Source organism: Macadamia integrifolia, chromosome 7 (genome assembly GCF_013358625.1).
Source record: "Macadamia integrifolia cultivar HAES 741 chromosome 7, SCU_Mint_v3, whole genome shotgun sequence".
In the NCBI taxonomy this organism is placed as follows: domain Eukaryota; kingdom Viridiplantae; phylum Streptophyta; class Magnoliopsida; order Proteales; family Proteaceae; genus Macadamia; species Macadamia integrifolia.
In genome coordinates this window covers 34214763-34239028 of record NC_056563.1, presented here as the reverse complement: position 1 = coordinate 34239028, position 24266 = coordinate 34214763, and the positions used below count along the sequence as shown (strand labels likewise).

Below are 24266 nucleotides of genomic sequence, written 5' to 3'. Positions count from 1 at the left end.
GGGGCAAAGATGATCTAGATGGCAGTGCCATGCTAAGTCTGATGTAAATAAAAAACCAATGATAATTAAAAAGGACAATCTCTATTCCTTATTATCTATTTCCAGTGGGGGTTTCCTTAGTTCTGTTGTATATTTATTATTACGTGATCTCTGAATATCTCTTTTTGTTACCTCAGAGTATCAGGTCCCTTTCTAGTTTCTACTTTATAGTCTATCTTTATCAGAAAAAATTGGAATCATTTGCAGACAGAAACTGACCGCGAAGCAGGGGGAAATAAGGGTGTTTCAGACAAACAGATACGTCTAAAAATCTACTCTCCCAATGTTCTTGATATCACACTGGTGGATTTGCCAGGAATAACAAAGGTTCCGGTTGGTGACCAACCATCTGATATTGAGGCACGGATTAGAACAATAATATTGTCTTACATCAAACATCCAAGTTGTTTGATTTTAGCAGTTACACCAGCAAATGCAGATTTGGCAAATTCAGATGCACTTCAGATCGCAGGCACTGCTGATCCTGATGGTAAATCTGCTTCGATGCTTTAGTGAGTTTGAATTTCATACAATTTGGTTGAAAAAGGGACATTGTAATGGCAAGAGGAAGTGTTTTTTGTTCAGCTCTGAGGCTTTTTATTGGTGTTTCGTTTTGCAGGTTATCGGACTATTGGTGTAATCACAAAGGTGGTTGATCCCCCTCCCCTCTCCACGAAAATAATAATAATAAATAAATATAATATTTTGGCAACTTTTGCAATCTTTTGTGATTCTCTGATGAGATGTTGCAATAATATCCTCCTCTTTGTGGCCTCAGTTGGATATCATGGACAGAGGCACTGATGCTCGTAATTTTTTGCTCGGAAAAGTGATTCCACTTCGACTTGGTTATGTTGGTGTCGTGAACCGCAGTCAAGAGGTAAGTCTGTTCCTTTAACATTTGCCAATGTCACTTTAATTTTGTAGTTGCATGTATAGTTGCATACTGAAGCTGATGTTTTGGATCGAATTTTGAGATAATCTTCTGTGCTCAGGGAGTTGAGTTTCTTTTAAACATATTCTCTCACTCTCTCTCTCTCTCTCTCTATATATATATATATATATATATGAAAAATCGTATTGTAACCGAAGGGGTGAACTAAGAAGTTGTAACTTTGCTTTTTTCCCCTTTTATACATTTTATTTTTCCCAATGAGGGTAAATCCTGTCATTTAACTTAAATAATGCATTAATGTTTTTCAACTTTTTGAAAACCCTCTTTTATATTTTTTTGGGAATAAGACAAGGAGTAATTAAAAGAAGGTGCATTCTATTATATATATATATATATATATATATATAAAACAACGACGACAAACTAAGCCTTAACCCAACTTAATGAGGTTGGTTACATGGATCCAAACAACAAAATATGGAGAACTGAATCCTAAACAGAGGAAGGGGGGTTAAGAGATGAAAAGTGAACAATGGAACATGACAAATGAAAGATGCAGAATGCAAGTAAGCAAGGTGTAAAGTGAAAGGTGAAAGATGAAGGTAAGGGGAAAGAAGAACAACTCAACAAGTAAGGAGAATCTCAGCTAAATGGGGTCGACTATATGGATCTTTGCTCTCCAATAGGCTCTATCGGAGGCCATACTTGAAACTAGACCCAAACTACGCATATCGTTCCTCCTCACCACTTCTTCTATGGTTATTTTAGGCCTGCACCTAGCTCTTGTAGCTTCTTCAATTCTAGCCATGTCACTCCTTATTGGGGCATCGCTAAGCTTCCGTTGAACATTACCATACCACCTCTGATGCAGATTAATAACCAAAATAAGCTTGTTTTATTAGGAATAAGCCTAGGGTTGGGTTGTATATGTGTCGGGCCTTCAATCCATGTGGTTGGGGAGTATTTTACCGCTTTTATGGGTCTAAAAGAGGGGCTCTAAGATTGAGTACGGGATTACTAGTTAGTTTATATTTTTCGTTGGTTTCATTTTTAGTTGGGCTTTAATGGGGTTAATTAGTTTCTAATTTCAGTCATTCGTTAGTTTCTAAATTCAGTCAAAAGTTAGTGTCTAATTTCAGTCTTTGTATTTTCGTAGTTTCTATTTTTAATTTTAGTAACTAGAGGTCTTGTGTTTATTTAGTTTGCTATTTCAGTTTTTGGAAACTAAAGGTAGCTTCTATTTCTTGTAATCACCCTATCATTATTATAAATAAAGGAGAGGACTTCCATTAAGCCCCACGATTTATGAATGAAAAAAAGAAGCTTGCTGCTATGTCTCTGCTGGGACTGCTGTGTGTTTGATCACAGTGGAAGAGAGTGGTGTTTGATCCATTCGACTCAGGGAAGCCCGGGAGGATTTGCTACTAGTGTTATTCTTTCTTCAAGTATTCTTTTTATCTTTTCTAAGGTATTCAAGGAGTTATATTGCTGGTCTACTGTTACAGGTATATAAATCAAAATTTTTATCAGTTCTGTCCAGCGATAGAGAAAGTTCTGTGAATGATTCTCAGATTCTGTCCAGGCCTATTCCCCTTTCTGTTTGGTCTGAAATTTTGACCAGAGATTCCCTTCACCTGGGACAGAACTTGATCCACACTGGAGACTATTCTGATCTGTGGTCTGCATGATATTCAAAATCACCATATTCTGTCCTGTAGTGCTAACGATTCTGTTTTCAGACCTGAAACAGGGATCGGTTGATTGGTCTGCTTACCTCTGATTATTTGAAGTCTGGTTATGTGTGTTGAGTGACTTTTTGGACTTAATTTTCTGTACCCTAGCTACCCTTTTTAGCTAGTCCTATCCTGGTCTCAGAATCCTTGATTTCTGAACTCGGCAGACTTGGTTTCCAGATCTGAAATTTAATCTGATTTAATTTGTGTCGCTGTTATTGGTTGTTCTTTGATTAAAAGATCCTGCAGTTGAAGGCTTGGTTAGTCTCTATCTATCCTAGTCTTACATTAACCTCAAACGGCTTTCTCAGAGCTTTTGTCATTGATTGGGGCAACTCCAACTAATTTCATTGTGATTGAAGCTAATTCAAAGCTATAAGCTAGCAAGTTAGGTGGGTATATAACCATAAGCTGAAAGAAAGGCAATAGAGACAACATTGACTTTTCAACAGAGGCCATGGGGCGCTATTAGGTAGTAGGCTCTTTGGCGGCTGCCTTCGTGCCATGTGGAAAATATCATTCCCAAATGTGACTTCATGTCCCTTTGCTTTGATAGCCAACAAGTTATTTCGTATAGGGGTGCTTCTCTGCTTCTCCTGTTGCGATTACCTCTCCTCTATTTTAAAGGTAAAGGCCCACCAGAGAGAAGCAGGTGCTTTCATGAATGAATGCGGTAAACAAAAAAAATCTTATAGTTATATATCAGGGACAGGGAACCAGCCCAGCTCTAATATGCTCATTTCTTACTTTATCCTTCCTAGTTTTGCAACACATCCATTTTAACATACTCATCTCTGCCACACACATCTTCTCTATATGACATTTCTTAACTGCCAAACATTTTGCTCCATACATCATAGCCAGTTGCACAACGTCTTGTAGAATTTTCTCTTAAGCTTCAGAGGGATACTCCTTTGACATACGCATAGCTTTGTCTGGTTTATTGATGGTTGTGGTGTATTTTGACTAGCTTTTGTTCAAGAAAATGTTTCTTCCCCCCCCCCCCTCTTCTCTACTTGGTCCTGGGAGCAAGTCGTGGGTTTTAGTCAATGCAGGAACAGGTAATGTTGAGGACTTTACGAAACCTTCAAACCCTGCAGGTTATGTTCCAGGAAAGCACCTATAAAATATTGGAGTTTATAGGCCTCTTGGAGGAAGTGAAATTTAAATTGATTAGCTATATTTTTGAGATAAACAATATAACAGGGGAAAGGAAGAAACAGGAGAAATTTAGCTTTATGACAAATAGGAAGGGAAGAAATATATATGGGAACTTGAAAATTATGATATGAATGCAATGGAATTTGAAACTCACGCGTATAAGCAAAATCCACACCATACAATTGGTAAAGATGAGATTTCTCTCTCTCCCCCTGAAGTTTAGTCAAAGTCTCCGCCACCCTGCAGATCTTAATCTAGCAACGGCACCTGGGACCGCACTGCTGCCGCTGTCCTTTGGGCACGTAATGTAGAACTAGAATCAACAAGGTCAACCTAGTTCCAAAGACAGCAGGATACTCTCAAAGAACACCCAAACAACCACCAAATAATCAAGGACAGGGTACTAACAAGACTGAAGTCAATAAGCAAAGACCAGTACAATCGACCTCAATAAATTATCGACTCTGTAACTGAGATAATAAGCAGGAGAATCAAGACTGAAATCATCAACTAATGAAGTCAAATCAATGAGGAATAGTATCAGCAACCAATCAGCAACAATCAACACAGATCGATTCACAAATCTGGGCAGAAATTAGGATCGGCCAGAATAGGGAAAATATGCATTACTTCCAAGGCCCTGGTCTGATTGACTCCAAACTAGGGTCGAACCACCCTCTTACTTGGCCTAACAATCGTTCAAATTGGAGATTCATCAAGTGGCTGATTGTCCAGATCAGTGAAGGGTCAGCAGGGGAAAATCTGGATTTCTAAACAAAAACCAGAAATAAGAAAGACCAGATCACTTACCTGAGATGGCTGAAGCAGAATAGTAACAAGAAGAAGAATACCAGAAGGTTAATAGGATCCACTTGGGCTTCTCGCTGTAGAGTGTCGACCAGATCAGATACCAGTCCCTAAGCCTTGATCAAACACTAGGTAGTCTCAACAAAGACCCAGCAGCAGCAGCAAGCTAGTAACTGGTTTCATAAAATCGTGGGCATTGTGGGAGCCCTTCTCCTTTATTTATAATAATGACGGGGTTTACAAATAATAGAAACTAACTTTAGTTTCCAAAAAACTGAAATAGGAAACTAAATAAAAACAAGTCCTCTAGTTTCCAAATCTGGAAATAGAAACTAGGAAATAAAAATACTGGAATTAGAAACTAACTAATGACTGAAATTAAAAACTAATTAACGACTGAAATTAGAAACTAATTAACCCCATCACAGCCCAAACTGTGGGCCTAATGACTAGACCTGGTCGACCCATACTAGCCACAGTCGACCCTCGCCTTCCTCCTTGAATATGTCTTCAATTCTGTATCGGCACGCCTCCTACGCTCTTGCAGCAAGCCCCTTTGGGAAATACGGCTTTCATAATACATGAAGCAGCTGAAAGATAGCTCTTCGATCGCTATATTCTTGCGATAGCTAAGGATGAAGAGCTATAGCGAAACCCTTAAATCTAATTTTTTTTGCTTTGTTCCTGAACAACGGTCATTCTTTACGGCTGGCCCGACCACACCCCGAAAGCCCGGTCTGGGGAAAGCTATAGCCTATAATATGGAACTGATCTGACGGAACTGGGAAAATGGAACAAGATCTTGATCTCAATAAGGAATTAGAATTAGGAAGGGCTGGCAAGTATCAATGAAATAACAAGGGGTGATAGTGGCAGCTGGCATGGATGGGTTTCCACCAGGTGAAAATCAGTTTGGTCCTTTTTCTCTTGGAGAGGAGCCCAAGGGTCTTTTATCTTCCCATGGCCAAGGCTGCCATACCTCCTCCTCGGAGAAAAATAATGACTCAGCTGTCCTTTTGCTGCTGAAATAATGATTCAGCTCTTCTTTTGCTGCTGACCAAAATAGAAGTCTTAATCTCCTCAATGGCTAGTGTCTGCGTTCGTTTTGTTTCATCTTTGCTTCCTTGCATTTTTTCCCTTTGAGGCTTGCCCCCTTACCTTCTTCCTTCTTTCATATATCATTCAGCTTTTAGGCTTTTCTCAAGAAAAGATTAATGTCTCAAAAAAGAGAAGCTTCAGATAGCCACCTCACGTCATTTTCTGCATGCCCTGATCCTTAAAAGAAGGCTTGCTATACTGTAAGCAAAAAAACTTGCTCAAATTGCTGCTATTCTCTAATGATTTGTAATACCTGAAGTCTTGACCTGCTGATGTCCAAAATTACTTTATCCTTACCCCTCTAGTTACTGCAGATATGAAGTGCCCTTATTTATTTATGGCATCATTTTTACGTTAAAACTCGTAACGGTTGCTTCAGCAGCATGAATTCACTTGTAATAGCTAGTGTTCTCCCATACGCATATAGAAACGTTCTTAAGATGCAAAAGTTGTCTCTTGTCTATTCTGGTTTTTATTTGAATCCCATTATTCTTTCATTTAGGACTAAGTCTGCTAATGCTATCGATTGAAGTTATATTTAAGAGGTGGCATGTTGTTGTTGAGTAGTACACTTGTATTATGTTAAAATGAAGATTTTTGACATATAGGGCTGTTGAATGATCTTTTGGTTGTAAACCATTGCAATATACTTTTGCTGGCATGTCTATTGCATATGTTACTGATGCTTTTGATATACTTGTTTCATGATATAAACCAGGATATCATTCAGAACCGAAGTATCAAGGATGCTCTTGCTTATGAGGAGAACTTCTTCCGCAGTCGTCCTGTATGACTATAGTGTTTTTGATGGCTTCATTAGCAGATCTGGTGAGTATGTTGTTGATTTCTGATATAGTTATGATTTGTTTACAGGTGTACAATGGTCTTGCTGATCGTTGTGGTATGCCTCAGTTAGCAAAGAAGTTGAACCAGGTAGGGTTGCTCACCATCTATTCATTTATTGATGATAGGTTTCAAACTTTGTACACCTAAATACCTAATCATTGTAATTTATGTGCAGATTTTAATACAACATATCAAGACTGTACTTCCAGGGTTAAAATCTCGCATAAGTTCTGCCTTGGTTGCTGTGGCAAAGGAGCATGCAAGCTTTGGAGAAATTACTGAATCAAAAGTATGTTTTGTTGTCTGTCATCATTCCCATTTTACCAACTCAGAGATATGGGAAAGAAGAAGATGCCAGCCTGCTTTGTCTGCTAAAACATTGATAGAACAGTAGAAAAACAAAATTTGTAGCTCTTTTCTGTTCTGATCAAGTCTATGATAACTTGGTTGATAAACTTGACCTTGATGTAAGATGTAGTCCACGATGTGAACTGCTGTTCATGTAGTATGTTTTATTCCACTATATCCTTCATTGTTGATATTCATCATGTTTGGGATTGTTTCTTTCTTTCAAATCTGGGGAGTTTTCTGTGCTGTTACACAGCTACGCTTTGCATGTTTCTCATTGTTAACTGTTAAAATTTGGTTTTGTTAAACTTCTAATTACTGGTTTTACTTTTACATCATTCTAGTTCTTATTTCTCCACTGTCTTCCTTACAGGCTGGGCAAGGGGCTCTTCTCTTGAACATTCTTACAAAATACTCTGAAGGTAAATATGGCTCGGCTTCAAGGAGGAAAATAGAGGCTTGGCTTCGAGTGTTTTGTTTTTTGTTTGTGCCATACGGAGCTGCCAACTAGTTCCTTATGTGATTGGTTCTGACTCATACTTCTCATTTCACATTCTTGTATAGTTGTATGTGTCTTAGTTACAAACTTCACATTGTTTTAGGAAATTAAGCCAAAATTTTGGCTTCATCCCATAAACCATTAAGTTGTTCATATATGAAATGTTTCACATCAGATTTCCTACTTTTTCAGAATTTGTTTAGTTACTGATTTATTTTGAGAAAATTTTGTTAATTTTTCCAAAATTGTGATTCCAGCTGAAACTGAGTTGTGGTCCATTTCTCAGAAGGTGGTCTGAATATTATGGGCTTGGGTTACAAACCCAGCCCAGTTTGTCTATTATGTCTCATGTCCAATATTTGGCCATGTTAAAAAAAGATTTTTGTATATTGGGGTGGGAGGGGATCACCGATCTACATTTTTATGATATATATATTTTTTTTGTCTGGATGTCCAATCCAGTGGTCTGGATCATCCAGATTGCCCGCTCCAGATTGTTATAACCAGGAACGATCTGGAGTCTGGACTACGATACCAATCTTTAATACCTTGCTTTGTAACAATGGGGACTCAAGCTTTTAACTTAAATCTCTTACCTTAACCACTATTCCAATCGCAGCTCTTGTTCCACTGACCTTGAAATGCGTATATACTACAAATTTATAATTCATGATTCAAACGTAATATTTAATACATATGCACAGCTGTATCTTTAATATGTATCTAATATATGTGACCAAAAAGTTACCAAAATAACCAAAAGATCCAAAAATTTTATGTTAGTAACCGAACTGATTGGCCACGAATACAAAATTTACAATGAGGTCTCTCATGCTTGACCTACCTGCTGCAACTTATAGATTACTTGTTTTTGACAGCCTTTGCTTCAATGGTGGAGGGGAAAAATGAACAGATGTCGACATCAGAGCTCTCTGGAGGAGCACGAATTCATTACATCTTCCAGTCAATCTTTGTGAAGAGCTTGGAAGTGCGTAATCTTACATGCTTTTTCATTTTTTGCATTTTTGTTTGAATTGGGACTGGATTTGTGGGCACTTTTGCTTGAGCTTTTTCCATTGAGGAAATTTGTATTGTGACCCTGAGGATGGATTTTAGATTACATTTTTATTTTTTAAATTATGAAACCTGTTGTTCCAGTTGAGTCAAAACGAGTTCCAGAAATATGTTAGAACTTTAATTATTTAGAGATTTGGAGCCAATTCTGTTCACAGGGGATAGGAAATTGTCAAAGTTTTCCAGCTGGCACTCCCCACTTGAAGTTGTGGCTAAACTCAACACAGATAGATGCTCCTTTTGTAATGTGGGACCTTTGTGTATTGCAGGGAAGAGTGGTTGGAGTTTTTCAGGGCCTATTGGGGAAGGAGACTACTAGACCAGAATCGATCTCTCTAAAAACTAGACTTCCTTTGTTGAGCAAGGGCGGGCTTCTTGCTAGTGGAAGGGGACTCAGAAAATGTGGTTAGATGGATGACAGATTCCAAAGGAGTTCCTTTGCGCTACAATCACCTGATTGGGCCAATTAAACAGCTTTCAGTTTGTTTTGACATTGAGTTTCATTGGTGACCAACAATTGCAAAGGAGTTTGTGGATGATTTGGCAAAGCAAGGGGTAGTAGATCTGTTTTGGGGATTCTTTTCTGTTGAGATGTAGCCAGTCCATAGTTGTATTGGGCTGGGGTTGAGCGGTGGCTTTTATATTGTAATTTAGTTATCCAAAAAAAAAAATTGTTAAAAACTTCAAGCCACTAGGTTTTCCATTAAGGCTCGGTTTGGATTAGGAGAGTCCAGATAGCTGGGAATTAGTCATCTTTGTGTTATATTTTTTTATCATTAGTTATCCAGGAGTCGGATTAGATTGCCAACCGACCAGCTAAATCCCACATCTTAATAGTAGTCAGATTCCAAATATTTAGGAGGAGGTCCCGATTGCTATTGGTCATGAAATTTACGCTCATAAAATTCCCACACTCCCATGTTACTTGACAATAGCTACCATGTATTTTGAAGATTATCGGTTGTTCGGACCCCACAATCCAAACTGAGCCTGATGGGAAAAAGAAAATGGGATCTTGTGCCTTGAATAGTTACTGAGAGCGGGAGGGGAAAATATGCATTGATTAGGATTGGCATCAAATGTCCTTAAATAGAGCTAAATTGTGAAACCAGATTTGTGTTGATGATCCCATTTCTTGGGATAAGGCTTTATTCAGTTGCGTATTGTTTAAAAAGAAACAGGAAAATGGAAGACACAATTTCCATTCTCATATCATCTAGAGATTAGTGATTTTGATTCTGTCTCTTTGAGTTTGAGAGAGGAACATACTTCAGATACTGCTGACTCTTTTAACATCTCCCATAAGTGGAAAATGCCGACTCTTCAACATCTACATCGAGTGGAACCTTCAGAACATACAAAGATGTAACAAATCATCCACAGCTCGACACAAACCCCAGCACTATGCACAAACTCCTGCTGACACCATTTTTACCCGACGTATTTTCAGAAGCCTTAATATTTGAACCCTCCTTCTACACCTCAAATCGGCACCTTGTGTTCCTCAATGTACTCTTTTCTAAATAGGAGAATATTGCAGTTCCCCAGGAATTTCAATCCTTCAATTGTTTATCCACACCTTCAATCCCAAAGAACTATACTCTGATCTGTTCATCCCAGAGAATAAAATCTTTAGTTTCTTGCTCATTTAGGAGGCATATGTCCACAGCATCCATCTTATTGGATGTATCAGATTAAAAATGTCCAATTTGGGACTTTTTCCTGATTTAAAGACGCCTATATTTTTGTTCTTACAGCGAAAAGTTTAAAGGGGCCAGGAGCAAGCTCTAATTCTGTTGATTATTTAGATAAAGGTGCATGGTTGGGAAATGGATCAGATTCTCTTGTATGTGAAGACTCTCCTCTTAACTATCTTGAGCAAGGGTTTACCTAAAAGCCGCCAATTTCTTTTCAAATTTCCCCTGCTTTTGCTGACTTTAGAGGAGCAGCAGATATTAATTATAGGTGAAGAAAATTAATTAAAAAATATTTTTAAAATTTTCTCAACTTTTGACAGCATTTCACTCTTCACTTGCATAATTCATGTGGGTCATCCATCACCAACTAGACGCATAAAAGAATGTCCCTCATTCATTGCCTTATTATATAACATCTTCCCTTTAGGCAGTTGGCATGCCTTAGAACACGATTTGAAGAAGTATTATTGATATATGCTACTAAATTAACTGTTTACTATCTCAAGCATACAATGTGGAAACTGTTGCAGGAAGTGGATCCATGTGATGATTTAACTGATGATGACATTCGTACTGCTATTCAGAATGCAACTGGTCCCAAATCTGCTTTATTTGTACCTGAGGTTGGTTTGTAGCGCTTTGTTACTGTCCTGGTGTGGAACTTCTTCTGTGGCTTGAGTCCTCTTTGGTCAGAAACCTCTGCAGATTTTTAATTCATGTAAACAGCAGAGAACACTTCCATTGGCTGCCTTTGGATGTTTATTTAGTTATTTTTGTTCAGGAAAAAAAAAAAAAAACTACCTTTGTTAAACGCAGCCAATGAGAGTGTCTTCTGGATTTCTCAGTGAGTTCACCCATTGAGGATCTGCTATCACTTCTATGTAAGGTGGTGAAACTATGATCTTTCTTTGCGCCCGTCTGTTTGTTCATAATTTTGTATTTTGATGATGCTGATCGCTCATTTTGAATATGCAAAATTTAGGTTCCTTTTGAGGTTCTTATTAGAAGGCAGATAGCCCGTTTATTAGATCCAAGCCTTCAGTGTGCAAGGTTTATCTATGATGAGTTAATAAAGGTATGGTCCTCTGTTAAGTATAGATTTTTGGCATGTATGAAAACTTTCATTATATATTTGGGACATTAAATTTATGTGATTTCAATTTCACTTCAGATGAGCCACCGTTGTCTGGCCAGCGAGCTCCAGCGGTTTCCTGTTCTTAGAAAGCGCATGGATGAAGTTATTGGAAATTTTTTGCGTGAAGGCCTTGAACCTTCAGAGACGATGATTGGGCACGTTATTGAGATGGAGGTATGAGACATATGCCTGCTATTCGAGATTAATATTTGCAGTCAGAAAGAAAGAAAGAAAGAAAAAAACTCTTATGTGAGTAGTCCATGATATGTTGGCAGGTATCTAATCGATATGGTTGTGTCCAGAACTTCCCAAAATCAACCGTATTGATTTAGAAGCTATTATAATTAAGACCCCAACATCCATAATTGAGAGAGGCTGTCCATGGGGACCAGGCAACACCACTAAATGATGCCTAACTAGGTTGCACCTATGTATCCACGGTGTCAAAAGTAAGAAATTGGAGATCAGATCAGTGTCACTGACGATCCCCATTTGGATCTGTCAGTCTGCTCATTTATGAGATTGGCTGGATTGGTGTCTGGCGATCTCTACAGGGATCTGTTTGTATGCCTGATCGGATACCTATTTTTGAAACCTCTGCCTGGTCCTCTGTCCAGAAAGAGGCAAATGAAAACACGGGACTCAAAGAATTGTATTAGTTATTAGAGTTACCTTTTATTATTATTAAATATTAGAATATGGCTCGCCTTGAGTCATGGGCTTGCTTTATAGTTGGGTTTATTTAGTTGCCTTATACTGTTTTACATATTTTCTGTTGGTCTTTGGAGTCTGTTTAGTTCTTTTAAAATGCATTACACTTAGGTTCTGTGTATAAGTTGGTTAGGATGCTTTTTCCTTTTCTTTATGAGTAGGGTTCTAGGGCTGTAAAATGATGAATTTTAGTTGTGGAAAGTTGAATTGAATTTAGAAAAACCTTTGGGTGTTTTATCTGGTTTTTGGGCTACTGATAGTGGCTACTTGCTGTTGTATTTTTCTGTGTTGTTATTACTTCTTTCCTTTTTTCGCTTTAGATGTTCATGGTTAAGCTTATCTTCTTCAGATGATTTTTTCAAACAGTTAAGGATCTGATTACTTTGGACTTTATAATCTGTTGGTTTGTATCAAAATCTGTGAAGTTTGAAATCTGTAGTGATTTAAGATCAATGGGTGCGAAACAAGAAAAGACAAGAAATAGACACTTTTGAGGGTGATTTAGGGATGGCTTTGGTAGGTGATATGGTGTGGGGAAGTCGCTTGGGGTGTTTTGGAAGTACAACAGAAGCCACTGAATGAACCAGAAAGGACGGATAATTTGGTATTTAGATCAGAGGAGAAAAAGAACAAGAGGTGAAACTAACTTGGGGAGAATGGGTATGATAATATATGGATAGATTTGGGGGACTAACATATATGACCTTAACAAGAGTTGAATGGGAGAATGGGATTTGTGTACCTGACTCGATTAGGTAAGGCTTAGTTGAATCGAGTTCTGAAGCTTGGTTTTTAGCTGGTCAACCATCTACTACTTTTCATAGGGGAATGGATGATTGGAATTGATTTTATAGCTTCTTGATGCCAGCTAGGGCTTGGAGAGCATGTCTCAGAAAGTTTGAACTGAGGATTTTATTTTGCCGATGTCCTGCTTCTCTTTTTCACAGTTTATTTCTCAAGTTAATTGTAGATTAGTCAAGCATGATTTGGAGGTGCTTAACTAGAGCGAATGTCTTTAACTATTGGGATCAGACTGAGGGATACCAGCAGATATGCCAAAGTTTTCCCCTCAAGCTCGGCCTGCTTAAGCCAGATTGGATGATCTGTATTAGGATTGGAGTCTGCATCTACCTGGTTTTAAAACCTTGCTAGAACCTTAAAAAAGTGGTTAACAGGGCTTAGTTGTCATCAATATACTTTCCACGTAGGAATCCAGTTGAGGCTTCAGAATGTCTTTGAAGCTTATAGATTGGAGGAGTTTTCTAGGTTGCCTTCTGTAAATTGATTCCCAAAGGACTTGGTTGGAACTGGATATGTGCACCTACTGGCCTACTATTATCTCAATGCAACAGGCTATGTTGCCACCATGCCCTTGTGTTCATCCAAATTTTTTTTTTCTCTTTACTCTTAGCCTTATTCAAAATTTTACTGTACTGAGCTTCCAATTTCATTTTGTATTATGCCCCATTTATTGCTAAAACCTGTGTATCCTTTTCTGTAGATGGACTATATTAACACTTCACATCCAAATTTTATTGGTGGAAGTAAAGCTGTAGAGATTGCACTCCAGCAAATCAAGTCCTCTAGAGTATCTGGTGCTTTACCTAGAGGAAAGGTATGCTTGTCATGCATTTGAAAGAGTAAATAAATAAAAGTTTTTATCTAATTGTATCTGAATGTGAGGGCCATTCACTATTTTGCACATTCTGGATTTAGGATGGGGTAGATTTTGATAAAGTACCGGCATCCGAAAAAAGTCTGAAATCTCGAGCCATTCTTGCTAGATCGCCAGCGAATGGAATTATTGCCGATCAGGTATGTTTGATCTCATGTTTGTTGTCTTATAATTGTCTTAATGTTATAAAATGTTACTACCATGAGATTTATGAGAACCTAATTAATTACAACTCAGCACTGCTCACTTGGCTTGATTTATTATTGTTTCTAATGCTTTTGCCCAATGCTGAACAGGGAGCTCGGCCTGGTACAGATAATGAGAGACCTGGTATGTCAGGTAATTTGTTCCACAATAAGGAGAGTTTCATATTGTGTTTGGTACTAAGATTAGCATGCCTTTTCAACTTTCTGGTAATAATCTGATAATCATAAAAATTTCAATTTGACAGCCATTTTCTGAAGGGTATTGAATTACTTAGGCCCCTTTTTGTTCTGAGAGGCACTTCGGTCTCCTGGATTTCAAGTAATGACTATAGAATTCTAGTTTGTTAATTAGTTGATGACTAATCAGGAAATACCACTGGTGCAAGTTGGGGAATTTCATCAATTTTTGGTGGGAGCGAACATCGTACATCTTCAAGAGAGAGTTCAATGAGCAAGTCATATAGTGAACCTGTCCACATGTTGGAGCATTCACTGTCTATGATCCAATTGAAAGAGGTGACTATACAAGACTTCCAGTATAGAGCTGAGTTGGTTAATAAATTTTTCCATATGTTTTTTTATTTGTTTTTCTCATTCATGTATTATTATTATTATTGTTATTATGTTTTTTTGTTGTTGTTATTTTATTTATGCAGCCCCCAACCATCTTGAGGCCCACAGAGACCCATTCTGAGCAGGAGGCAATTGAAATAGCAGTGACTAAACTGCTATTGAGGTCATATTACGACATTGTCAGGAAGAATATTGAAGACTCCGTTCCTAAAGCAATTATGCACTTCCTGGTATAGCTTCTAGCTCTGTTGAGAACCCAACTGCTAATGCTTCATTAATGTAACTTTCTGTGAACGCTGGTGATCCTTAACTAAATGATAGTGTAGTGATTGTAAAGGATTGTCAGGATTAAAATGTAAACACAAATTTAGGTTTTCTTTTCCAAGTTGTTTTTCTGGAAATGGTAATATTGTGATTGTAGAGGATTGCCTAGACCAGTATATGGGTGTAGTGTCCTCTCTAGATGCAAGATGCTTCTTTTTCCAAATCAATAACAATACCTCTCAGTGGTGTTTTTTTTCCTGTAACAAAACAAGTTTTGTGAATCAAACTTCGTGTTTTTTCAACAGTAACAAAACCAGTTTTGCGATACAAACTTCATCCTAATGGACCTAAATGTTGAAAACCGATCAATTTTTCTGATACTTCATCACATTCATGTCCAGGTCAACCATACAAAACGAGAGCTACATAATGTCTTCATAAAAAAACTTTACAGGTAATGTTGCACACTTATTTGGAGACTGCTTCAGTTGGCCATTGCTTGATTTTGAGGACTTCTACTTCAACAAATTGAGCACTTGGCCATGTTGTTTGTGAGTTAATTGCTTATGGCATTATTCTGTTGGTCCAAACAGAGACAACCTTTTCGAAGAGATGCTGCAGGAACCGGATGAGGTGGCAATGAAAAGGAAACGGACTCGAGAAACACTCAAAGTTTTGCAACAAGCTTTCCGGGTGGGTATATTATGATTCCGAGTATAAGAAGATATTTCGACTATATGTTCTCTTTGGTGGTATTATGACACATCAGTACTAAGGTCATGCCATTGGGTAGACCCTTCTGGGAGATATTGAGGGGGAAATATTGGCCTCATGGGTTAATGCTCACATCTATAAGAGTCGATGGCCACCATAGTTAGGATAATCTGATGTGGTCAAGTTTTCGACCTAGATATCTCAGGACACTAGCGTATTAAATGGGGCTAGTGGCATTGCTGTTACATTGGTCAACCTCCATGCTGTATTCAACAGGGATCATTTTCTAAATCTATATTGCCTGAAAAGAGCAAGAAGCTTCCTTTTTCTGGATATGGTTACTTTATTAACCTTTTTTCTTTTCTTTTCTTAAACAGACGTTGGATGAGTTGCCCCTTGAAGCTGAAACAGTTGAGACGGGTTATAGTTTGGGCACTGATCCAACTGGATTGCCAAAGATCCATGGGCTTCCGTCATCATCTTTTTATACTACAAGTAGTGACTCCAGTTTCTACTCTCCTTCACCTAAGAACCCAAAGCACCGGAAGTCATCTCACTCTGGGGAACTGCAATCACCATTGCATGCAAATGCAGATTCGAATGGTAGTGGACGCCATTCTATACTTGGATCTTATCCAACAGTTGATCTGTAAGCAATTGAGACATGTGGAGCCGGGTTTGGATGGTAATTAGTATATTCATTTAGTTTCCTTCAATGAAGAGTCTATATCTTCTTTCAACAAGATACATATATTGTCTTCCATAGAAATCCCCATTTGTTTTTGTCAACATTATAAACAGCGTGTCCAGCAAAAACCTCCATAAAAGAGTAACTAGGGCTGGCCACTGTGTTTTGCAAGAAAGCTCAACCATTATTTTCTTCCTTCCTAATCTCTTGTTGAGTGCTAGGTGCTTTGTGCCAGTTCACAAATCTTTGGGTAAGAGGGATCCACATAAACTCATTTAAATTGAAAGAACCCCATTACTCTGCTCAGCTGACCTTATCTGCTCATGTTTGCAGTGACAAGCCTTTTGGTTGTTCCCCAGTGACGTGGATACTAACAACCTGGAATTTAAAGATTGTATTATGCCTTCAATTCGTCCCTTTGGCATGAATTTTTGTTCCCCAGTTTTCAGTTTGAGTTTTACTGATGGGCAAGGACTATCTCTTTAGTATTTTAATTGTTACAACTTAAATATGGGATATTCTATATGTAGCTGCCAGTGAGTGATTTGGTTACATTAGGTTTGTAATTAAACAAGATTACTATAGTTTGGCATATGGTTATTGTTCTTTTTCTCACTTTTTTCCTTTTTTTTTTTTTTTTTGATGGAGGACAGAGTCCCAAATCCCTTCGTAAGATTAGTATGTGGTTGTCTACCTTATATTGCATAGAAAATAGCTTCAAAAGTATACAGATTAAAGACACACAAGCTCTTTGGTCCTAAGTTGGTTGGATATAAATGCAATCAGGATCAGGAACCAGGCCTATAACCGACCTTATACTAGATGCCACCTTCATTCACTTGTATGATAAGTTTGATGTCAAGTCTGGATTTTTCATGAGTTGACATAAAATCCGAACAAATCTGTAACATTGAAATCTGATAATTGGAAAATGAATTGGACATGCCACATGCCAAATCTAAGAGCTTATTGGGATATCGTCATCAAAGTCTTCATCCATCGTTATCAAATTGAAGTTATCTCCAACTAGGTCCACCCTCGTCAAATTTCGTAAATTATTCTCTTCCGAGCCAAGAGTAGTGCGGCACAGCCGACCATACCTCTGCCACACGTTACAATCTAACTCGGGTGCCTGATCATCGATATTGAAACAGAGCAACCTTCCTGTCCAACAGCTAAGCATGCAGGAGAAACTAATCATCTCATGGTCAACCACGCTGCAGCCCTATATCGCAACCAAGCAGCTCGGTCTAGTCAGCCTTTTCAATAGGTGATTTAAGAGTTCTTTTTTTCCCTACTTCTCTCTCTTTCTTTTGCAGCCAAAAATAAAAAAGAGGAGCATGTAGACCAAAACCATGCTCATCCTTTCAAACTTTCAAATGACATGGTCTTCGACATCACTAAACGTTACATAAAATCAAACCTCAAGATGGTGGGTGTGATGACATCATTAAAAAGGAGGGGAGGTGGGGGGGCACGATTGGTTACGGCTCCATTACACCGTACCAACTTACCAATAGGCACAATCATTATGCAAGCAACTCACCAAAATGCCTTTGTCAATGCAAATCGGGCCAAGCAAAGCATAGCCACCTAGCCTCACAGATAAGTCATTTACCAACTTATATTCAGTTTACATTTACATTCAATTTATACTTAATTAGTATAGATGCCAGAACTTTGCTTCACTTACCCAGTGCTCCAAACGCAGGAGCCAATGTAAAGAGTGAAAATAGAGATGACCACAACACTAAGGATTCAAAGCGAAAGTGACCGCTCAAAGCCCAACATTTGTCTCAGATAACCATTCCCAAGGTCGGTCCTAGGATCCCTACAAACCAAGCCTCGGGTCAACACACTCATGATAGCTCGTTTGAGGATAAGTAGCTGGTGCCGGGTAATCAACACCTTTCCTTTGAGCAATCTATACTCCCTCGACCTCTAGTAGAGCCCAAGGGAGTGGGGGGCATCTGATACACAAGATCTAGTCCTCCACATCTATTATGAGCACAATATTTGGTCATCAACATCTACTATGAGCACAATATCTGGTCCTCCACATCCGTTATGAACACAAGATTTGGTCCTCCACATCCGTTATGAGCACAGTATCTGGTCATCAACATCTTTTATGAACACAATATCTGGTCCTTAACATTTATTATGAGCACAACATCTGGTCATCAACATCTATTATGAGCTCGTTCTCGGACATTAACCTACCAATCTTCGTCGTGACCATCCCACACTCTGGTCAAGGCCAAGCAAGAGGTCAAAAGCCGCAATTCAAAAAGAATTATGCAAAGATTTTCTCTTACTTCACCGCATCACCTCAAGCTCGCCTGCCAAGGCCTTTAGTCTCTCGACCTTCATCAAGGTAATGGCTCAAGCAAATCAAAGACTTGAGCATCTCCTATAGATGGGATCTCAAGCATATTGAAGATCCGAGCATCCCCTACAGATGGGAGCTCGAACACATCGAAGACTCGAGCATCCCCTACAGATGGGAGCTTGAGCACGTCGAAGACTTGAGCATCCCCTACAAATGGGAGCTCAAGCACGTCGAAGACTTGAGCATCCTCTACAGATGGGAGCTCAAGCATATTATAGACTCAAGCATCCCCTACAGACGGGAGCTCGAGCACGTCGAAGACTTGAGCATCTCCTATAGATGGGAGCTTGAGCACGAAGACTTGAGTGTCTAGACCAGACAGGAGCTCAAGCGTGCTCAAGACTTGAGTGTCCCCAACAGATGAGAGCTCAAGCATGCTCAAGACTTGAGTGTCCTCACCAGACGGGAGCTCAAGCATGCTCTAGACTTGAGTGTCCCGACTAGATGGGAGCTCAAGCGTACTCAAGACTTGAGTGTCCCCAACAGATGGGAGCTCAAGCATGCTCAAGACTTGAGTGTCCCCAACAGATGGGAGCTCAAGCATGCTCAAGACTTGAGTGTCCCAACAGATGGGAGCTCAAGCATGCTCAAGACTTGAGTGTCCTGACCATATGGGAGCTCAAGCGTGCTTAAGACTTGAGTGTCCCCAACAGATGGGAGCTCAAGCATGCTCAAGACTTGAGTGTCCCGACCAGACGGGAGCTCAAGCGTGCTCTCCAATAGATGGGAGCTCAAGTGTGCTCAAGACTTGAGTGTCCCGACTAGACGGGAGTTAAGTGTGCTCAAGACTTTAGTGTCCCCAATAGATGGGAGCTTAAGTGTGCTCAAGACTTGAGTGTCCTGACCAGACGGGAGCTCAAGCATGCTCAAGACTTGAGCGTCCCCAATAGATGGGAGCTCAAGCATGCTCAAGACTTGAGTGTCCCGACCAGACGGGAGCTCAAGTATGCTCAAGACTTGAGTGTCCCCAACAGATGAGAGCTCAAGCATGCTTAAGACTTGAGTGTCTTGACCCTTCATTAAGGCATGAGCTGAAGCGCATCCAAGACTTGAGCGTCTCAACCTTTAACCCCCTCAACACTACTCTACTTCCTCAATTTTCTCAACTAGGAACTTAAGTCAGTGGGGGGCATATGATATACCATATAGTAACCTCACAAATAGTTGTAAGACATGTGGCGTTCAACCACATGCCAAGGGACTCCTCACAATTCAAGGTACCCATCTACAAGGGCAAACAAGGTATTTCACCCCTTATGGGGACTAGGGTTTCACTACATCTACCTTATAAAAGGAAAAAGATGTCTCTCTCTCTCTCTCTCTCTCTCTCTCTCTCTCTCTCTCCACTATTCCAATATACTATTCTGGTTGACTGAAATTAACTTAGGCGTTGGAGCCACTTGGCCGGAGCACCCCTCTGGCCCCTGTTTTGTCGGTTTCTCTCCCGATGTCGACTGTCGGATTTTTGCATTTATGAGGACACATCTGATTTTTCTTAAAATGAAAGAATATGAGTTCTAAGTTAAAGAGGGAATATTTCCTATGTCGCAGGAAAAGTACAAGTAAAGCCATCAATGTTTGTTCCCCCGGCACCATTTGAAGGCCTCTCTTGACGGAAAAAGATCCTCTTCAACACCACCCTTGCAGTAAAGTAAAGTGCACCCTATTAATAGTCCAAGATTTTTCATTTTTTTCTACAATTTTTCTTTTTCTTTTCATTATAACTTTATAAAAGTAAACAATTTAAAATGTGTAAAGGGACCTTGGGGTCCATTGATATACAAAATTTAACCCCATCTCAATTGATATTGATATGGATAGACCATTTTACCACAAAAATCTAGATACTATCATATTTTTACTGTTTTACCCTTGTATCGTTACCATTGATATATATCAGTATGATATCTATATTGATATATGGCTAATACGTTACCGATAGTTAAATCCATGAATTCTTGACTACCATGTGACATGCTAATTGAGCGTGATGACAAATAAAATAGAGGGTATGGTATGTTCTTAGGGAAGTGTTTTATTATGGGAGAGTGCAGTTCCTGCACTTGCCTAAAGGCCAATCAAAGTACAGGAGGAAATATCTACAACAGAGTCATTTTATCTGAGGGGTGAATCTATCATTTCACCCCCATATGTTCAGTTGCAAGGGCCACACTCCCCACATTAAAAACATTTTTCCCATGATTTTTTTAGATTTTCTTATACGAAACCCCACCGTCCCAACCCAAAAAAAAAAAAAAAAAACCAAAACCGAATCCTCTTACTTACACCAGCAGTACTAGTTCCACTGTTGGTATCGCCGGAGCTCTTCGAAAACAGGTCGGGGAAAGGTTCACCCACGAAGGCCGAATGGCGGGAAAACTAACTCCTCTTCCATCTTTCTCTACCATATGCTCTTTGCAGAGATCTCTTCTTGCTCTCGCTGCCATTACTCTATTATCCTTCACTTTTTTCTCCCTCAAATCTCTTCATTCTCCGCTTCGATACGGTTCGGATCTCTCTGCAGATGACCTCAAAAGTAAGGTACTCGCTCTCCTCCTCCTCCCCACTTCCCCACCTCCAAACCCTTTCTTCCTTTCTCCTTCGTATCTTTCTAAGCTGGCTTATGATGTGTGAAGGTCGTTGCAGAAGGCGGTGACGTTCAGGATTTCTCTGACATCTATCACTATCCGGAGGTTTTCCGGTTGAATTACGCGGCGATGGAGAAGAATTTCAAGGTTTTCATATATCCTGATGGAGATCCTAATACGTTTTACCAGACGCCTAGGAAGCTGACTGGAAAGTACTCCAGTGAGGGTTATTTCTTCCAGAATATCAGAGAGAGTCGTTTTCGGACGGAGGATCCGGATTCAGCGCATCTCTTCTTCATTCCAATTTCTTGTCACAAGATGAGGGGGAAGGTAATATATTCTGGCCTCTTCCCGATTTATTAGCTGATTAGTGAAGAGATGAATCAGGGCTTTGATCACAATTCACGGCATTTTTCTTTACTCTTATTGTTTTGGTGAAGATCAATCGGTACTACTAACCGCGTTTCTTTCCCCAACAATTAATTGCCGGAGTTTTCTTGAGTTTCTGTTCAAAATCCAACGCTTATATGTTCTTCAATCAAAGTCGTAACACAGAGATGCACAAATGATGACTGGGTCAACTTGGGCAGGTAGTACAGAAGTTCTGCTTGTCAAGGTAAAATTCCCAAATGAGTGCAGTAAATGAAGTTGGGAAGCATCATATGGTGAAAATGTTTGAACTCCCGCCATGTTTGCTCATAAGATAATGATGCATGCCTTCTCATAGATGATAAATCTAACTTCTATGAATATTTTTCCACACCTTCGATGGGCCACTTCATGTGACATAAAACAAAAGCTCCCTAAGTTGACTATGTGTAGAGTGGGAGAGAGGGTACTGCTGCGACTATCTAACATCAGTACGAGGAAGCCACATAAGGCACTCCTGAGGCTGATAAATATACAACATTTGCATTAATTAGAGGAAGTTACCTATGCTTTTCAGTTGAGAAATATTTGTATTTACATCTAAATAGAATTCAAAAATCATAGTTCCAAACTGATGGTAAGAACATGATACGTAGAAAATCTTCGTTGGGGGAAGTTATCAATTGTTTAAGAGAAATGATATTTTTCACGCCCAAGATTTCTGTGGATCTCATCAAAGATTATCTTTTGGTCCCAAACTGAAATCTCCTCATAAGATACTAGCTAATGATTATAGACACCTCATTTATTTCTTCAAGAACTGATGATATATTTGCCTTATAGTTCATCGCATCCCCTTATTGAATCCTTCAAGAGGTTATTCTATTCAATCTAAGCCGCTTGTAGAACAAATGCAAGAAATTTTATCAATGTGAATTTCCTGTCAAACTTATTTAGAGAAGGGTCGGGAAGTGGGGGCGATTGAAGGAAGGTCTATTGAGAATTTTGGCTTGAGTTTTATAGCAGAGGCATTTTATTATACTGCATATTGTTTTATGGAGAGTTTCTTAGGTTTGCTTTTGTCAGGAGTTATTGTTATACAAGGACATTTTGGACGTTTGATGGGTTCTCTTTGTATTCATCATCCCCAATCTTCCCCGCCCAAGCTGCAAATTGATCTAATATTTCTCCCTTTTTGCCTGCTCCATTTATATATATTTTACCATAATTATTGCTAGTGAATGCTCTCTAAGCTGGTGCATTTGTTATTAGGACTTTTGATAGTTGTATACATAATTTCATATGAACATGTGTATGAGCAGATCCATTTGTAGACTTAAAATAGCTGTACACTTGAATATGGTGTTAAACCAGAGGCAATGTGGACTATGAATGAAGGATGATCTGAACTTGAGAAGTTTCAGTCACATATTTATGAGTAATAATTTTCTTTGAAATATTTTTTGGCACCTTCCTGGCTCTTTTGGTATCTAATGGCACTTTAACCGTATGCAGGGCACATCCTATGAGAATATGACCATAATTGTCCAAAACTATGTTGAGACCTTAATATCCAAGTACCCTTATTGGAATAGGACCCTGGGTGCCGACCACTTCTTCGTCACTTGTCATGATGTTGGTGTAAGGGCAACTGAAGGAGTACCACTGCTAGTGAAGAATTCAATTCGAGTTGTCTGTTCTCCAAGTTATGATGTTGCATTCATCCCACACAAGGATGTTGCCCTTCCTCAAGTACTGCAGCCATTTGCTCTTCCACGTGGAGGAAATGATATAGAAAACAGGTATCATGTAGTGCTACTGTTTCTTCTCTGATCTAATGATAAAATATTATGTGATAAAAAAGAATAAATGACATAGAATATGTTGCTCTGTTATCTTTTGATGACTCTACAGATTACTGACCATCGAAAAGATGTTGAGTTTGAGCTAACCAATATGCTGTAGTTGTCAAAAGCTCAAGTATTCCGCTTAAACCACTAGCTAAGTCGCCTACTGGTGCCATCTAGCAGCTTGTTCCAAAGGGAATGACCTTTGGGACTGAATCCATTTATACACCAACAGAATTATTGATTGACAATGGAAAAATCACTTAACAATCCTTTGAAAATGGGCAGTAAGATAGTACAGATGAACCATTCTTCCCTTTCTCAAAATTTGTTAGACATGCTTAGTGTGGTGTTACTCTCGTCTATGAGATGGTCAAAATACAATTGTGCAGGTGAAATCTATTCTTCCATTTCTCAAAATTTGTTTGGCATACTGTAGTCGATGGTTAACTAAACATGGCATTGACAGTCAGCCACCTTCCATTATCCATAGTCCGCAGCTTCTCTATATTTTCTGTTGCAAATTTCCTGTGGCCTATAAATTTGGTGACATCTTCCAGAAAGTAGTATTACAGAACCATTGCCCACTACAAAGTGGGAACCTTTGATGAACTCCTTTTTATACTTAATTTTTCCATGTTTACAAGCTCATGTCAACCTCATTTACATTTCTTCGTTAGCAAATGATTTGAAGACCTGCCTCAAAATATTTCTTGCATATCCACAAGCAATATGTCAGACATGTGCGGATATGGGTAGTGAGTGTTGAGAGGGAGGGGGATGTTTAGTGGGTGTGGGGAGGAAGAGGTGGGTTTTCCTAATAAAGCTTGGAATATAGGGAGACGTAGAGGAAGTTAAGTCTTCCAAATTCAAGGTTTTGGGGAAAATTCCCAGCCCCACCCCCACC

General features: G+C 39.1%; 2 protein-coding genes across 4 annotated transcripts in view; both read left to right on the top strand.

Moving 5' to 3' along the window:
• The window catches only part of LOC122084950 (dynamin-related protein 3A-like), a 54865-nt gene extending 38091 nt beyond the window's left edge, over positions 1-16774 (top strand). Inside the window, exons 3-22 of the mRNA XM_042653361.1 lie at positions 247-529; positions 659-687; positions 818-919; positions 6452-6520; positions 6607-6666; positions 6755-6868; positions 7301-7349; positions 8305-8414; positions 10728-10820; positions 11180-11272; positions 11369-11506; positions 13545-13658; positions 13760-13858; positions 14015-14057; positions 14292-14440; positions 14581-14727; positions 15163-15215; positions 15355-15454; positions 15853-16160; positions 16497-16774. Coding sequence (XP_042509295.1) covers positions 247-529; positions 659-687; positions 818-919; positions 6452-6520; positions 6607-6666; positions 6755-6868; positions 7301-7349; positions 8305-8414; positions 10728-10820; positions 11180-11272; positions 11369-11506; positions 13545-13658; positions 13760-13858; positions 14015-14057; positions 14292-14440; positions 14581-14727; positions 15163-15215; positions 15355-15454; positions 15853-16128 — 2121 coding nt within the window. The 3' untranslated portion in view covers positions 16129-16160; positions 16497-16774. The remainder of the gene's footprint in view (positions 1-246; positions 530-658; positions 688-817; positions 920-6451; positions 6521-6606; positions 6667-6754; positions 6869-7300; positions 7350-8304; positions 8415-10727; positions 10821-11179; positions 11273-11368; positions 11507-13544; positions 13659-13759; positions 13859-14014; positions 14058-14291; positions 14441-14580; positions 14728-15162; positions 15216-15354; positions 15455-15852; positions 16161-16496) is intronic.
• Positions 16775-20786: 4012 nt separating this feature from the next.
• Positions 20787-24266, top strand: part of LOC122083259 (probable glycosyltransferase At5g03795) — a 5807-nt gene continuing 2327 nt past the window's right edge. Inside the window, exons 1-3 of one of the 3 annotated variants that reach the window (XM_042651005.1) lie at positions 20787-21091; positions 21202-21473; positions 23028-23314. In XM_042651005.1, the coding sequence (XP_042506939.1) occupies positions 20923-21091; positions 21202-21473; positions 23028-23314 (728 nt within the window). In that variant the 5' untranslated portion in view covers positions 20787-20922. Of the gene's footprint in view, positions 21097-21191; positions 21474-23027; positions 23315-24266 lie in introns of all 3 variants that reach the window. The other 2 variants (XM_042651004.1, XM_042651006.1) reach the window with 2 other exon arrangements.